Here is an 18,076-nt window from a genome sequence, read left to right on the forward strand (position 1 = left end):
TTTCTGGGAAAGGTCAGGGATAGGCAGAGGCAAAGGAAAGCTTTCCAGCAAAGAGAACAAGGCGTGTTAAGACTGGAAACAAAAGAAAATAGTTTACTTTCTGAAAACTGCAAGGAGTTCAATGAGGCTACTATTGACATACTGTTTTGGTCTCGAGTGGCTGGACAAAAAATTCAGATAGAGAAAGGTATGATTTCAGGATATTTTCAGCATGCCTTTATGTTCATGGAAAAAAAAGGTTATACCAAAAACTAGTAAGAGAAGAAAATTATGCAAATGAATGGCATGAATAGGCAGAATTAAAGTTGATATTGTGGTGAATTTTTATAGTAAAACTTGTGGTTATCTTTCAGAATCATCAGTTTTCTGAGAGGAAAAAAATGTTAAAGAAAAGCAAAATAATAATTTTTAAATACATTCTTTACCTCGTTAATGGAGCTTCCTTGGTAAGAATCCTCACAATTATTTACTAAAGAAAACGAATGCATTTTTATAGGCAATTACTTAAAAAAATAAACGCCGACTGTCTCTTTTATAGATTCTTGGATTTTTACTCATGGGATTTGGCACATGGCTTTTGTTAGATAGAAACAATTTTTTAACTGTTTTGGGTATGTATCTATTTTCTTTTTGCTTTCCCTGAATGAAATAAACCAGGCATTCAATTTTAAATCATTGCATATATGATTTATTCAGCAGGTGGCAGTATTACGCCAACATTCATTAAATATAATCTGGTTTTCCCTCTGAAAGTTTGTATCAACTGATTTTAGAAGAGATAAATTAGGAAGAAAGAGGTAGGAACTTTTTTTTTTTTTTTTCTTAGAGCTAGGAACAAGCTGAACAAGAGCGATGAGAGAAAGGGGAGGTTGAGGATTGTTGTGATAACCCTGGACCATTACAAATCTGTAGACTTGAAAGGATAATGGAGATCAACAGTTTTCACAATCCCTCCAAAACCAAACCAAACCCATTGCCCTCGAGTCAATTCAGACTATAGTGACCCTATAGGACAGAATGAAGACCCTGGTGGCATAGTGGTTAAGTGCTATGGCTGCTAACCAAAAGGTCAGCAGTTTGAATCTACCAAGTGCTCCTTGGAAACTCTGTGGGGCAGTTCTACTCTGTCCTGTAGAGTCACTATCAGTCAGAACCGACTTGACAACAGTAAGTTTGGTTTTGGGTATAGGACAGAGTAGAGCTGCCCCGTAGAGTTTCCAAGGCTATAATCTTTATGGAAGCAGATTGCCACATCTTTCTTCTGTGGAGCAGCTGATGGGTTCCAACAGCCAACCTTTCCGTTAGCAGCGGAGGGCTCAACCACTGTGCCACCACTACTCTGCTACACAATTCCTACCCACCCCCGCAAGTGAAATGATGGGTTTTAAAACTCAGCCTATACTCTCACCATCACAGGATAACAAATAAATTATAATATACCCCAAATATGAACGTATGAATAAAATAACTGAATATTTTAACTTTATGGAAAAAAACTTTGATTTCTTTTGTTTCTGACATTTTGTAGTATGTTGTGGTCACTGTGAGTTAAGTTTAGGAGCCACTAGGCTAAGGATTATTTCCATATAAATATCTTTGGTTGGTGGGAGGAAGGTACTCCCCTGTTTTTATCAAAGATTTTGAAAATCAGATATGATATGGCAGGGAGTCAGCAAATACAGCCCACAGGCCAAATACAGCTATTGCCTGTTTTTATAAATTAACTTGTATTGGAACACAACCATACCCATTCACTTACATATAGCTTATGGCTGCTTTTGCACTACAACAAAAAAACAAACCTGTTGGCTATTGAATCAATTCCGACTCATAGCGACCCTATAGGACGGAGTAGAACTGCCCCATAGGTTTTCCAAGGAGTAGCTAGTGGATTGGCAGCCAAGCGCTTAACCACTATCCCACCAAGGCCCCATTTGCACTGCAGTGGCAGTGTTGAGTAGTTGTAACAGTGTATGGTTCACAAAGCCTAAAATATTTACTATCTGGCCCTTTACAGAAAAAGTTTGCCAACCCCTGTTGTGCAGTGAGTATGTGCCATGATTTGCTAAAAATAAAAAAGAGGAACTTAGTGTTGGGAGACAATTTTCTAATGTTCTCTGGAATTTCTTGAAACACTTACTGCCCTTTAGTTCCTGACTATCTTTTCAGGATCTTTTGTATAGAATACAGTCTTGAAAGATAGACATAGTATCTGTTGTGGAATGAACTATGTCCCCCCATTCCAAAATACATGTATTGAAATCCTAACCCCTGCACCTATAAACATGAGCCTATTTGAAAAAAAGGGGTTTTTCTTTTATTACGTTAATAAGGTGGGTCCTAAACCTAATCACCTCTTAGGTATAGAAAGAGCAGAATAGACACAGGCACACACAGAGGGAAGAAGAAGACAGATGAGGAAGAAAGATGTATAGAAAACCCAGGCACACCAAGCATTGCTGGTAGCTACTAGAAACTGAAATAGAAAGGAAATACCTCCTCTGAAAACAAAAAATCCTCCCAACTGGACCAATAAGCCACATCATGATAAATGGAGAAAAGATTGATGTTGTCAAGGATTTCATTTTACTTCCATCCACAATCAACACCCATGGAAACAGCACTCAAAAAATCAAAAGACACATTGCATTGGGCAAATCTGCTGCAAAGGACCTCATTAAAGTGTTGAAAAGCAAAGATGTCATCTTGAAGACCAAGGTCCACCTGTGCCAAGCCATGGTCTTTTCAATTGTATCATATGCATGTGAAAGCTGGACAATGAATGAGGAAAATCGAAGAATTGACGCCTTTGAATTGTGGTTTTGGCGAGGAATATTGAATATACCATGGACTGCCAAAAGAAGGAACAAATCTGTCTTGGAAGAAGTACAACTAGAATGCTCCTTAGAAGCAAGGATGGCGAGACTACATCTCACATAACATACTTTGGACATGTTGTGAGGAAGGATCAGTCCCTGAAAAAGGACATCGTACTTGGTAAAGTAGAGGGTCAGTGAAAAAGAGGAAGATCCTCAATGAGGCGGATTGACATAGTGGCTGCAACAATGGGCTCAAGCATAACAACGATTGTGAGCATGGCGCAGGACCAGGCAGTGTTTCATTCTGTGATACATAGGGTTGCTGTGAGTCAGAACCGACTCCACGGCACCTAACAACCACAACAACAACCTCCTCTGGGGCCACATCCTGAATTCTGACCTCTAGCTTCTTGAACTGTGAGAAAATTTCTGTTCTTTAAAGCCACCCACTTGTGGTATTTCTGTTACATCAGCACTAGGTAGCTAAGACAGGATATCTCTAAGGATCAAAGGGCAGATTTGCCTACTGCCCAGTATAATAAAGATAACCTCTTCCTCTGGGGCCAAGAGCAGGTTTCCTTCAGCCTATTGTAAAAGAGTTTAGTTTCCTAAGCTAAGAATTTCTCAGTTGTGATGCAAACCCACTCAGTCTCTAACACTGAGCTCATAGTCTAGGTAAGGAGAATATAAAATATAGCGCGAAGAGAACGATAATTAGTAAAACACGCAGGATATCATACAAGGGACGCCCAGCCCACAATTTGGTACTTCAAGATTTTTTGATGAATGAATTAGTACATGAATGTTTGACGGTGTATGTGTAGAAGTCATCCCAGAAAAAAAAAGGTATTTTATCATAGACAACAATGAAGATAAGATAAAGAAACAGTCTGAGATTCTCTATCATTATCAGAAAAGGTAGAAAGGTTGTTGCCTAGAGTGAGAGGGGCTAGAATGGGGTAAAAAAAAAAAGAGAGAGAATCCTGGTGGTTTGGCAACAACTTCGAGAAACCTTTGGTTGCCGTATTTATGTATTATTTATTAAATAGAAAACAAACGAAATGTAACTTCATAATAAGTCATTTTACATTCCCACAGATGAAAAGAATCACTTGATAGCATATGTTTCTCAACTGCTGATTGGAACTGGATCTGCTACTGTTATTCTTTGTCTTTTGGGTTATTTGGGAATTCACAAAGCAATCAGATGTCTCCTAATTCTGGTATGTATTTCACTTCTGACTTTGAACCTTCGATTTTTGAGGTTCATACAAATAAGCGAGAGTGATTTATGTCACCATGGCCATTCAAATATAATGTGTCCTTGTGACCCAAATGAAGTGCCCTCCAAGAAAATTTTCTAGGTAGAATATTTTCTTAGTAAGTTTCCCATGCATTAAATCTGGGCCTCAGGACTGCAGACTTAGATATTTAATTTTCCACAGAGTCAAGAGGCATCCAACTCCTAGGGTGAACTACAATGAATCAAACCTAAGAATCTGAAGACTAAAATTAGAATAAAATATATTAATGTCAGTGAGCAATATAGCTTACCAAAGAAAAGGAAACATGTCCTGTAGTTAGCACATTTTCTCCCTGTGGGCGTGACATGTGGGAAGCTAAATTACAATCGATTTCACAATTTATTATTTAACAAAGAGAACTGAACTGCTGAGAGGGCAGGATTCTGGCATCTGGCTAGCACACCATCTCCCCCTAGGCATGTAACATGAAAAGACAAATTATAATCAGGAGTATAGACCTGAATGAGTCATTTACCATGTATGTGGCAGATATGAATCACAATTCACAAAGTCAAATGAAATATAACGTTTGAATTTTCTTTAAATCAAATTGATTTTAATTCATAGCCACTCCATTACAAACAGATAATAAATTCAACCACAGTCATTTTTTTCCTTGCCTACTTTTTTTTTTTTTACTGGCCTTCTACAGGAAGAGTGCAGAGATACTTGACTCTTCGGTAGCTCTGAAAGTCTTGTGGTCCCTCCGGCCCTTGATTACCACCAATGCACTCACTTTCCCAGCCCATATGGGCCCTTTAGGTCTTCTCATTCTGTTGTTTGAACGGCCTAAAGTGGTAAAGGCAGGGCTGCTATTCACCCAGTACGTACCACTGCTGCTTATCAATGAAACCTGCAAAAAACCAAAACAAAACCCACTGCCTCCAAGTCAATTCCAACTCATAGCGACCGTATAGGACGGACTAGAACTGCCCCATAGAGTTTCCAAGGAGCGTCTGGTGGATTCAAACTGCCGACCTCTTGGTTAGCAGCCATAGCACTTAACCACTAGCCACCAGAGTTTCTGAAACCTGCAAAGAATCTGTAAATACCCACTGGGTCCTCCTTCCCTGAAGTATCCTTCCCTGAAGACACTGAGACCTTTCTAATGTTTTAACAACTAAAGGACATAGGGATCAGATGCTGCCTGTTAGATATTCTTACCTATTACTATTTAAATATTACACTCCCCATGGACATTTTAGGCAAAGCTAGAAACCACACGTTTCCCTCTGGGGTTTTGCCACCTCACCAGAGTACAGCCAGAAATCTAATCACTAGCTCTCGTTGCTCTGAGAACCCATCCTCCAACCAGTGCCTTAGAATCTTTCTAGTCTGAAAATACGCCTCACTCTTACTTCTCTCAAAGGCTCTCCTACTTTTCTCAAATCCTATCTTCTCCTTCTAGGATACTTAGCATAATTTTATCAGTGGGCTTAAACTTTTGGAAATGAAAATCATAATGGAAATGGCTTGCAGGAAAATCTTGATTTTCTCCTTGCCACAAACTTCCCTTTAAACAAAGAAGACAGAGCCTGTCACAAGCATTGAGTTGGGGTTGGGGAGGGGAAAGGAAGGGGAAAACTAAAGGGAGGAAAACTTACACAGCTCTAAAGTTTCTGCCTCATGTGTTTCGATTACTATTGGTTCAGAATGAGCAAGTCTGATAGACCCCATCATAAGGAATATAGGTGATACTAGGACATGAGAGGTCAGGTCCTAGAGCCAAGACACCCACCATCCCTTCTGCACATGCCATGGAAGGATACCACCAGGTTTTCCCTCATGGCTCTTTTGCTATTTTGCTATTTCTCTCTGAACACGTTTCACCTTTAACCATATTTAATTTTCAAAGTCCAGTTATAGAACAATCTCATAGCCCTAGGAACTATTCTGTGGCTTAAAGCTAATTTGGCATACCCCTACTCTAATCAAATAGATATTAGTTTTGCAGATTAACACTTAAGGGACAGTTTTATATCTTATAAAAGCTCTTGTGCAGTGCCTCACTGTGCTTTGTAAGAACTGTTGTTAGGTGCTGTCAAGTCAGTTCCTACACATAGCAGCCTTATGTACAAGGGAACAAAACACTGCCTGGTCCTGGGCTATCTTCACAGTCATTGCTATGTTTGAGCCCATTGTTGCAACTGCTGTGTCAATCCATCTTGTGAAGTGTCTTCCTCTTTTTTGCTGCCCCTCTACCGACTCGACTGCACTGGGTTTTTTTTTTTTTTCCTACTTTACCAAGCATGATGACCTTCTCCAGGGACTGGTCCCTCCTGATAACATGTTCAAAGTATGTGAGACAAAGTCTTACCATCCTGCTTCTAAGGAGCATTCTGGATATATTTCTTTTAAGACAGATTGATTGTTCTTCTGGCAATCCATGGTATAGTCAACATTCTTTGAAAACACCGTAATTCAAAGATGACAGTTCTTTGGTCTTCCTTATTCATTGTCCAGCTTTCACATGTATATGAGGCGATTGAAAATACCATGGCTTGGGTCAGGTGCATCTTAATCCTGAAAGTGGTATTGTGCCCTTTCACACTTTAAAGAGGTCTTTTGCAGTAGATTTGCCTAATGCAATATGTCATTTGATTTCTTGACTGTTGCTTCCATGGGCATTGATTATAGATCCAAGTAATGTGAGGTGGGTCTATTACTTGGATTCTAAGTACTGATAACACATAAATATGCTGAACTTTTCTTATTACTATAAATAACTACTGTTAAAAGATAATCTTCAGGGGTAAAATAAGTTCTCTAACATATATATAAGTCAACATATATCAAAGAATTTATTTAGCTAATTATTCAGTGAGGGAACCAGTAAAAAGTTACAACTGGTTGAAATGGGAATTAGATTTGTGGAGATTTATATTTCTTATAAGGAGCCCTAATGGAGCAGTGGTTAAAGTGTTCCATGCTAACCAACAGGTCAGTGGTTTGAACCTACCAGCTACTCAGTGGGAGAAAGATGTGACAGTTTGCTTCCACAAAGATTTACAGCCTTGGAAACCCTATGGGGCAGTTCTGCTCTGTATTGAAGGTCTCTTTTAGGAGTCAGAATTGACTTGATGGTGGTGGGTTTGGTTTGGTTTTGGATATTTCTTATAGACCTTATTTGTTTGCATTTCTATAAATGGAAATCATTTGCATTGCTACAGACAGGAAATTTGCAATGTTATCAGTTTTCTGTAAGTTAACCTCTATCTCTACAGAGTTATAAAATAGTTTAGTCAAAGATAATGGCAAGTACCTACAGATCAGAAACCAGGAAGGGTCCACTAGACAATACCTAGCTTGCCATTGAAACCAAAGCAAAAACCAAACCAGTTGCCCTCAAGTCGGTTCTGACTCATAGTGACCCTATAGGACGGAGTTGAACTGCCCTATAAGGTCTCCAAGAAGCAGCTGGTGGGTTTGAACTGCTGACCTTTTGGTTAGCAGCCAATCTCTTAACGACTGTGCCACCAGGGCTCCTAAAAAGACACCTAATAATCATTTGGATCATTTCAGTCTTTCACAATTTTGCTGCCTCCACCAATATTTTATTAGTGAGGATTAAATGAGGTATTATATGTAGAAGTATTATAAATCTAAACTTCTAGGTAGATGTAAAGTGTCATGTCTATATTTTTTTATCTCTGAAAAAAAAAAATTATGTCAAGTAACCAAACCTTAGCTGGCTATTTTAAAGTATTAAATGTTTAACATACATGAAATTAATAATGATACAGTTGTCATGGATTGAATTGTGTCCTCCAAAAATATGACTATCAATTTGGCTGGGGCATGATTGTGTGATTGTCCCAGTATTGTGTGATTGTCCACCATTTTGTCATCTGGTATGATTTTCCGGTGTGTTGTAAATTCTGTCACTATGATGTTAATGAGATGGATTAGCAGCAGTTTTATTGGCGAGATCTACAAGATTAGATTGTGTCTTAAATCAATCTCTTTTGAGATACAAAAGAGAAGTGAGCAAAGAGATATGGGGACCTCATACCACCAAGAAAGCAACACACACCTGGAGCAGAACTTGTCCTTTGGCCCCGAGGCTTCTGCGCAGAGAAGCTCCTAGACCAAAGGAAGATTGATGACAAAGACCTTCCTTCACAGGCGACAGAGAGAGAAAGCCTTCCCCTGGAGCTGATGCCCTGACTTATAGCCTACTAGACAGAGAATAAGTTTCTCTTTGTTAAAGCCAAGACACTTGTGGTATTTCTGTTATATCAGCACTAGATGACCAAGACAACAGTAAATCGCTATTACTTATATTTTAACTGGTTAATATTTAGACCACTAACTTTCAAAAAAACCAAACCCATTGCCGTCTAGTTGATTCTGACTCATACTGACCCTATAGGACAGAGTAGAACTGTCCCGTGGAATTCCCAAAGCTATAAATATTTATGGAAGCAGACTGCCACATCTTTCTCCTGCAGAGAGGCTTGTGGGTTTAAATCACTAACCTTTGGGTTAGCAGATGAGTGCTTAACCACTGTGCCACCAGGGCTTCTTAAATTATTGTTAATTCCAGATAAGATAATATCCGTATGTGCTGCTATGTTGAAACAATTGAAGTGGTCATAGAATTAAAAAAGAAAATGGTCTAATAAATGGGAAAAACATTTTATTTCGCTTTGCATAGAAGTATTTTCAGTTTTCAAAGAAATAGTCCAAAGTACATTAAGTTTACCAAGACAGTTACTTTTGGCAATCCTGTCTCCTGCTACACCTTAGGATAGTTTGCAAAGTAGGTCACGAATTTAGTGAATTTTTTTTAGTTTTCATGGATATCCAGAGAGTTGAATTCCCCTCAATGACAGTTTTCAGATCTGAATTAAGAGTGAGTCATCAACAGCTTCGTTAGACCAAGTAGCCGATGAGGTTTCTCATAAAATACTATTACATATTACTGTCTTGTGGTTGTTGTTGTTAGGTGCCGTTCAGTTGGTTCTGACTCATAGCAACCCTGTGTACCACAGAACGAAACACTGCCCAGTCCTGCACCATCTCACAATCATTGTTATGCTTGAGCCCATTGTTGCAGCCACTGTGTCAGTCCATCTAGTTAAGGGTCTTCCTCTTTTTCACTGACCCTCTACTTTACTATGTATGATATCCTTCTCCACAGACTGATTCTTCCGGATAACATGACCAGAGTATGTGAGATGTAGTCTCATCATGGATATGTGTGTGTGTGTGTGTGTGTGTGTGTAAGGAGGCATGCCTTTTTATTTCAACAATTTTATGAAGCCTCAGAGATACCTATGCATGCTTTATATGGTGTGCGTTTTCCCATTATTATTGCTTCTAAAATATAAAGTAGAAGCATAGTTGTCATCTCTGTTTTTCTTTCATTTTAGTATGCAGCACTGTTAATGTGTCCCATTGGTGTTCAAGTTGTACTTTCAGCACTCATCTTCACAAAGAAAGAGGAGGTATGGAAAGTGACTCCTTATCAATCTGTTCTTTTATTTGAAATCTAAAGAAAATTGAATGCCTTAGATTTTTGAGACCTTTGAACTTATAATAAAAGCCAAAGGTAATATCTTTAGGGGTACAAAAGGATTCGGTGGAAACACTAGAATTCTATGTAGGCAACCAGGGGTCAGATGGGAAGGGTGGGCTGGAGGAATCTGTCTATAACTGTGCTTGAAAAAGGATTCCCTGGGTAGCACAAAAGGTTCAATGCATAGCTATGAGCAAGTGGCTCCCAACCTAAAGGTTGGCTGTTGGAAACCACCCAGATGCACCTCGGAAGAAAGGCCTGGTGATTCACTTCCATTAGGTCACACACACGAAAACCCTATGGAGTACAAGAGTACTCTGAAACAAAAGAGGTCACAATGAGTCAGAATCCACTTGATGGCACCTTTTTTGTGGGGGGAGGGGCTTTCGGATAAGATTGAGAAAGTTGTCAATAACGAAGAAGTGGGGGAAGAAAAAGTGATGCGGAGTGTGAGACATCCAGATACCCTCTGCCACCCAGGTTACCACTCCTGATCCAATCACTGTGTTACCCATTTTGGGTCCGTGCCCTGGAAAAGTCAAGCCAATCAAACATACTACAGGTCAGAAAGAGTGAAAAAGTTTATAAAGGAGATGTATACATCACCGGGGACCAGCAGCAACATAGCCTGTCTCTATGGAGTCCCAAAGAGCAATTTTACATTAGAGCTTATATAGACTTTAGTTACTTGGCCAGAGGTATGCTCAAGAAGAGCTATTCATTACAGGATGGTGACAAAAGATACTGCCGGACATCTCTTTATTAGGCTAAGGATATCAGATACCTGGGCTCCAATTTTCCTGTGGGTGTTGTATGCCACCGGTGGTCCAACATAACAAAAGGTTATTTGCATCAGTTTAAAACAAAGAACAAGGTCATTAATATTTGGTCAAAACAAAGTCATTAACAGAGGTACATGAAGGAGGCAGGCAGAGGAAGAACAACTTACAGGTTTATCATGGCACTAGTTTTATCAAGCTCTCAGTTACCCATTTTGAAAAAGGAGAAAACATGCTGAGGAGTATTGGGGTTACAACTCACCATATTTTTGTAAAGAAATTGAGATCGTTTAATAATACTAATCGAAGTATATATTTAGCAATTTTATGTATATAAGATATAATCGTATATTTTGCCCAGGTCACATTCATAAGTGATATGAACCTGTTGCCGTTGCCCTCGAGTCGATTCTGACTCATAGCGACCCTAAAGGACAGAGTAGAACTGCCCCATAGGGTTTCCAAGAGGCACCTGGTGGATTCGAACTGCTGATACTTTGATTAGCAGCCCAGCTCTTAACTACTGCACCACCAGGGCTCAGAACAAGATTTATACTTACCAAATTAAGTTCAAAAAAGTCCATGATAAAATTGCCCCCAAAAACTTTTTGGTAACAAAATTAACTTATTGCAGCCTAGGGTTACTTTTAATTCTTTAAGTGTTTCAGCTCAGTGAAGATCTGACTTTGTATTAACACACAGATACATAGATCGGCAGTTCAAATCCGCCAGGTGCTCCTTGGAAACTCTATGGGGCAGTTCTACTCTGTCCTATAGGGTCGCTATGAGTCGGAATCGACTCAACAGCACTGGGTTATATAAGTAACTGAGTAAGCATTTAACTTGCGTACACTTTATAATTTTTGTTATATTCCCACCAGTTATGCAAAAACAGCATTATACAATGAGGAAGCATTGAATCAGAATTCAAGTCTTTCATCCTTTTCCTTATTCCTGTAAACAAAAGCAGATAATTAAATTCTCTTTCTGTCTTCTTGTTTACAAAATGGCAATCATATTTGTTTTTCCTACAGTTTTGAATTAACTCACTGGCAGCTGGTTTTATTTTTGGTCTTATTGAGGAGAAAATTAGAAATTGCTTGTGAAAGTCCTATATAAATTTGTAAATGCTTAAGTAAGTTACTGTTAAAATATATCTACCTTCTCAGAATCTAGATGTTGAAATAGCATTTTCCCCCATTCAGATGGAATTGTTTTTGTGTTCATATGGTTAAACAGTACTTTCTAAAAATATGAAATCGTGACTCTTGTACAAATAAAATGGAGATATGTCAATAATTTTATTTAATGTCTTAATCAGTGAGGAAGCTTGGAAGATGTAAAAACCAGCTCAAAGGAGAATCCAAAGAAAAGACACATATATAGGTAATCAGGAATGTTTAAATTATTTAAAAGATGCAAAATTGACTTGGATGGGAGAGTGATCAGTTGCACCTCCAACTAGGGAATAAAAAACATTTGCATTTCTATAATCCAGACTCATTTGTACTACTATAAAATAGTTTGCTATAATTCAAAAAGTTATAAAATAATGTAACTTAAAGAAAAAGGGTAACATTGAATACAGTTTTCTGAGTAGCCATCAGTGAAAATGTCTATCAAGTTTTCACTTTTAATTCAATTCCCAATAGGTTCATCAAATATGGCATGATGAATTTGATTTAGTCATTTTGAAGTACGGATCTAAAAATATGCCTGAAGACCTACCCAAGTGGATTATTCTGAATTTGTTCCAGAAAACAGTAAGATGAAATTATAATTAGAAGTCAAAAGTGACCATTGTAGGGGTGAGACAGGGAGTGGCAGGAGGAAGGGGCAGAGGAATGAGAAGTCCTTGTGCTTCTTCCAGACAAACTGGGTGGAGCACATTCTCCCTCCTACACATCTTGAATTTGTTTTTTTTTTTATTCTCCTTTTTGTAGCTTCTCTCTCCTTTTCTGGGTTAATTAATGAGCGTTTTACCCCGGTTTCACCTACAAAAGTGTCGGTGGTCCTCTGCCAAATGGAGTATGTCTGTCCGGCTGCATCCAATGAAAGATTGTTCTGATCAGCTGTCCCTCTAGCAACAGAGCAGCACGGTGGTTACATGCGAGCCTGAATGCCAGAATTAGGATTGCCACGCCGTAGTTTTGTGACCCTGGACAAGCCACCCTCTTAACTTCAGTTTCCTTGTTAGTAAAATGAAAATAATAACACCTACCTCTTCTTGGCAGGAGTAATATGTAGAATATATAGAAAGCCTTGGATCTGGTACATACTAAGCAGGTAATCCTTGTTGTAAGAATTACTATGTCACAATTCATTCAAATTTTTCTCAGTGGGTGTAGTGAAAGGGTAGGGGATATTGTCAGCCAGATGGTTTAGAGGAATAGATCAGCACCTGGAACATACTAAGTGCCCAATAACGAAAATAGCAAACATTTACATAGTGCCAGTATCAGTGCCCTTTTGTAAGTGCTCCTTGGAAACCCTATGGGGCAGTTTTACTCTGTCCTATTTTTTTTTTATATATAGGGTGGTTATGAGTCAGAATGACTCAACAGGAACAAGTTTGGTTTTGGCTTTGCATATATTAACTCATTTATCCTCCAAACGACCTAATGAGGTATGAAGTAATAATATACTCTTTTTATAAATGAAGGGCAGATAAATTCACTGATTTACCTTGGGTCGCACAGTTAATAAGTGGCAGAGCCAAGATTCCAACCCAGATAATCTGGCATCAGACTTTGTAGTAACTGCTACACTAGATGTCTCTCATAAAAAGTAGTTATTATTTTTAGTGCACAAAATAACAGAAATGGATTTTAAGAGAACTGAAATGTAATTCTAAATGATTTCACTTGTCTTATTTTTCTCAGACGTATGTGATCAGTACGTTCATTGAAATTTCAGACTGCTTAAAACTTACAGCAGAAATGAAACTTTCCTACATTCATGAACTGATAAACAGGAAAAAAGCTCTATGTATGACATCAAAGGGGTCCCGGGTGGGGCACACGGTTAACTTGCTAGACTGCTAACTGAAAGGTTGGGGATTCAGGTCTGCCTAGGGTACCACAGAAGAAAAGCCTGGCAATCTACTTCTGAAAAATCAGCCATTGAGAACTCTACAGAGCATAGTCGGCTCCGACACACGTGGGGTTGGAATCAACTTGACAGCAACTTTTTTTTTTTTTTTTTAATGACATCACTGGGGCAGTGGTGGATCAGTAGTAGAGTTATTGCCCATTATGAGAGAGATGAGGGTTCGATTCCCAGCCAATACATCTCACATGCAGCCATGAGTGTCTTCATCTGAGGCTTGCATGTTGCTATGATGCTGAACAGGTTTCAGTAGAGCTTTCAGACTAAGATGGGCAAGGAGTAAAGGCCTGGCGATCTACTTCTGAAAATGAGGCAATGAAAAGCCTATGGATCACAATGGTTTGATTTACCATTGATCATGTTCATGGGAATGGTGCAGGACTGGGCAGCATTTTGTTCTACTGTGCATGGGGTCTCCATGAGTCACGGACCGACTGAATGACAGCTAACGACATCACTAGTATTAAGGAGATTCCAGCTTCCAGTTCTAGCCATGAATATAATTGTGATAGTGTGTGTAGATTTAGTTGGTTAAACTAATCTCTAATGTTTCAATATCCTAATTTAGTTACTCAACATTTTAATAACATTGGTGGTGCATATTGTAATATAGGTAGTACTGATGTTATAACTTTCAGTAACAAGTTTAGAAAACAATGAAAACTCACTTCAACTTCCTCTTATTTCTTAGGTGACAAATATATAAGCTAATTCTCTCACATCCTCCCGACTCAACTTCATAGGATTCTAGAACCAGCACAGGAAAAGAGATATTTCTTAGAAATCTGGCCATTTCTATGACTGTTTTTACTATCATACGTTTTTGGTCTTTGTGGCAATTTTTCACACAGTATAACAATGAAATTTATTATCTCACATTAGCTCTAAGAGAATAGAAATAATCCTGAGTCTCTTTTCATGCATAGTAAACAGTGGTAGCATGTTCTGGATAAATATAAAGGGAAATACTATAGTTAGAAGGATGGTAGGGCTCAGGTGAGTCTGTATTATACTGTGTTCCTAAATACAGTTTGCAACTCTATTAAAAAAGGTATAACTTCCATCTTGGACTCCCATGAGATCAAATTCATATATAACAATTTCATCTAAACATAACCCACTATGAATGAATAGAGAACTTTAGCTCTGGTTAATAACCACCACCAAAACCAAAAACCAGACCCACTGCCATTGAGTCAATTCCAACTCATAGTGACACCATAGGGTTTCCAAGGCTGTAAATCTCTATGGATGCAGACTGCCACATCTTCCTCCCTCAGAGTCACCGATGGTTTCCAACGGGCAGACTTTCGTTAGCAGTCGATCACTTTAACCAGTGTGCCACTAGGTCTCCTTAATAAAACAGCAGAGGCAACAAAGTAGTGAGTTAAATTAAAAGTATAGTTTTTGTTGAATTCATTATATTTGCATAAGAACAAACTATCTGCTTTACAGCATACAACTTTAATATGCACGGGAGTCATATAATTAACGGCATTGTGAATATTTTATAGTAAAAGTCATAGACTTATTTTTTTAGTTACAGTGTTGTGGCCAAAACAATTATACGGATTGGATAAAGAACATGAATAAAGAAAACTCAGAACAGGTACCATGTTCGTGCACAAATTCTACATTAAGAAAATGGTTTTGTGATGCACCACTGAGTGCAACTTACCTAGAGGTAAGATAAGCGAAGGCTTCTCCGAGTGTTTACAGTGATTTTTTTTTTTTTTTTTTTTTGCAAACCAGTTTGAAATTTTGAGCAAAGTTTTATAGAAAAATGATGTTATTCATGTGGGTTAGGTTCTTAAGCCAATTTACGAAATTTTTAATCCATAATTAGGTGAACTGTGGTTTTATTTTGGTATATAATAAATTAATAAAATTTCTTGGGGTCTGTTATCTACGTGCTCCTTGGTCTTGGGATGCCCTCAATTCGTCTTCCCAACCTTCCTTCTCAAAGCCCTGCAGAAAGAGGGGCACCTTTTGACAAAGCCCTGGAGTATAGGATTGTTCAAACTCTTTTAAAACCTGTTGCCTTTGAGCTGATTCTGACTTATAGCAACCCTATAGGACGGAGTAGAACTGCCCCATAGGATTTCCAAGGAGCACCTGGTGGATTCCAGCTGCTGACCTTTTGGTTAGTGGCCGTAGCTCTTAACCACTACACCGTCAGGGTTTCCTAGGATTGTTTAGGGGGCCGCAATACCAGAAGTAAAGGGGTATGAGGGATGGCAAAACCTGAAGGGCGGAACCTCAGCAATGACAATAATTGTGTTCAGGTAGTTGTGGAAGAAGAACGAGTAGAGGCTCATCAGAAGCAACTAATATTTACAAGTATAGAATATTAGTAAACAAGGAATTTCCATCCCAAGAATTGCTAATACTTTGTATATAGTTCATATACTGATGTTACTCTAATTTTAAGTGTATCCTTTCTATTATATAATTCTTTCTTAGATAAATACAGCATTATGTATTTTAAGAAGTGTCTCTTTCTATCTGGGTGGTGGTAGATACCCTGCTGAATTACGATAATCTTCAGAAAACCAAATCCTTCTTTCAAAAATTAATGGCTTTCTCATTTCAAATACATGACAACATCTTAGGAACTTTAACAGTAGCAACTAAGGTGGCCAGCTGTCAAACTCAGCTTCTTAAACCAAAAATCCAGTTAGCCATTGACTTGGTAGTTCTATTTTAGTAAATTATTTATCTCTATGTGTTTCTTATTCTTGGAACTAGAATTATATGTAAGACCATTTATATCGCTGAGTCAATCTAAATACCTTATTTTCCTTAGGGTTGTGAAAATAAAATCAGCGCATGGTATGATGTTAATGTTTTAACTTTAATTGGAATTAACTTTGGACTTTTGGCCTCAGAGGTAAACTTTTGTTCATATGTTTAAAGATAAAAAAATATTAAGTATAAACCATACAGAATAGATTACAGAACAGCCAGGTGGATGTGTGATCCAACAAGTGTATCTAATAGGAACCAGCATTTGAGACTAGTCACACCAAGGAGGAGTAAAGACCCCAGCTGCGGGAGAGATCTCTAAGTCAGCCAGGCAGGTGGAGACTGTTGATAAGCGGTTGTCCTGGCAGGTAGTGGTTTCATTGTGATGCAATATAACAAAAAATTACTTCATATCTCAGCACTAAGAGCATCGCAATGCAACACGACAAACTGCTGAAAATTGGGCAGATGTTTGCCATTAGTCAGATCTACTGTTCACTCATATATTGATTTTTCATTCAGTCAGTCAATAAATTTAGAGGGGGACATCTACTTTGTGCCAGATACTGAAAAAGATATCGGAAATATAATGGGAAGAAAAATGAACACAGTCTGTGATCTCTGCAAGGTGCCGACTACAGAGTCCAGATTCAGAATCAGGACTGCATTCTGCAGTCTCCCAGAAGGCTGATGAGAACTAGTGAGGGCTCCAGAGTCAAAGAAACGGTGGGAGTGGGCAGATGATTATAGTGGGGACCACAGCATTGGAACTAATATGTAATGCATGGTTTGTCCAGAATAGGACACTGATCCTGAATTTGATATTACGTTGACCCACAAAGCCGTTAACTTAAGGTTCCTTAAAATCTCTTGAACTGATAACAGCTTTGATCCCAAAATAGTGGTTAACCAAGGCATGTTTGCAGCATTACTATCATTCTTTTAAAATATTTTTTTTTCTCGATTATGTTCATGATGGGGTATTTAAGACAGAAGTCAAGCGGAGAATGTTGGTTCTCCATTTTGTCTTCGACCCTTTATACACCACCTCTCGTGATCCCAAACCAAAAAAGTCAGTTTTCTAGGTTTGAGGACATAGTTAGACAGATGATGTGCAAGAATCAGAACAGCAGTGCATCAAGGCATCTAGTTCCATGACAGTCCATGTAACTAATACCATAGCAGTCTATTTCTTAATGCCCTTTACACATGGACTTGGTGAAAGGTGGCTTCCTCTAGAAGACTCACTCTTCAGCCCTCTCATTCACAGCAACATGTACCTTACTTTGAAGCTTTTTCATTTCTATGAACCCCTTTTCCATTAGAATATTCCCTTCAGTGATTATGCAGTATAAGTGTTAACTTTACAAATTATTCTTATTAACGTTTGATAAACTTTATTGTTCCCTTATCTTCCAGGTTTTGCAAGTCTCATTAACCATTTCTTTCTTCAGACATACCAAGAATGAAATACATCCAGAAAAGTGACCTTCAGATTTTAATTTGTTGAGAAGAAGCTGATTCGTTCTCAAAATAATCATATTGTATTATTCTGCAAGATAAAAAATTTTTGAATTGTATTAATTAATCTTAGGACCTCATTGAGTTATTAGCTATATATAGTATAGAATTATTGAATATTATAATAAAGTTTTCCATGAAATTTCATTAATATTGTTTTTCCAAAATATCAATTTCTATAGTTGAGAACTTTAACTTGATTTATGTTCTGAATTGAAAGGGCATAATCACATACATTAAATTCAAAATGTGATTAAGTATCATTATATGTTTTGAGTT

General features: G+C 38.1%; 1 protein-coding gene across 1 annotated transcript; it reads left to right on the forward strand.

The window, feature by feature from the left end:
* Nucleotides 1–380: 380 nt before the first annotated feature.
* TSPAN19 (tetraspanin 19) lies at nucleotides 381–17,764 on the forward strand. The gene is made up of 8 exons (XM_003405605.1): nucleotides 381–446; nucleotides 539–611; nucleotides 3,918–4,042; nucleotides 9,499–9,573; nucleotides 12,076–12,186; nucleotides 15,072–15,215; nucleotides 16,338–16,421; nucleotides 17,696–17,764. Exons 1-8 carry the CDS (start codon nucleotides 381–383, stop codon nucleotides 17,762–17,764), a joined length of 747 nt encoding a protein of 248 aa, XP_003405653.1.
* Nucleotides 17,765–18,076: the final 312 nt, after the last annotated feature.

This window comes from Loxodonta africana, chromosome 4, assembly GCF_030014295.1.
Source record: "Loxodonta africana isolate mLoxAfr1 chromosome 4, mLoxAfr1.hap2, whole genome shotgun sequence".
Taxonomy (NCBI): Eukaryota; Metazoa; Chordata; class Mammalia; order Proboscidea; family Elephantidae; genus Loxodonta; species Loxodonta africana.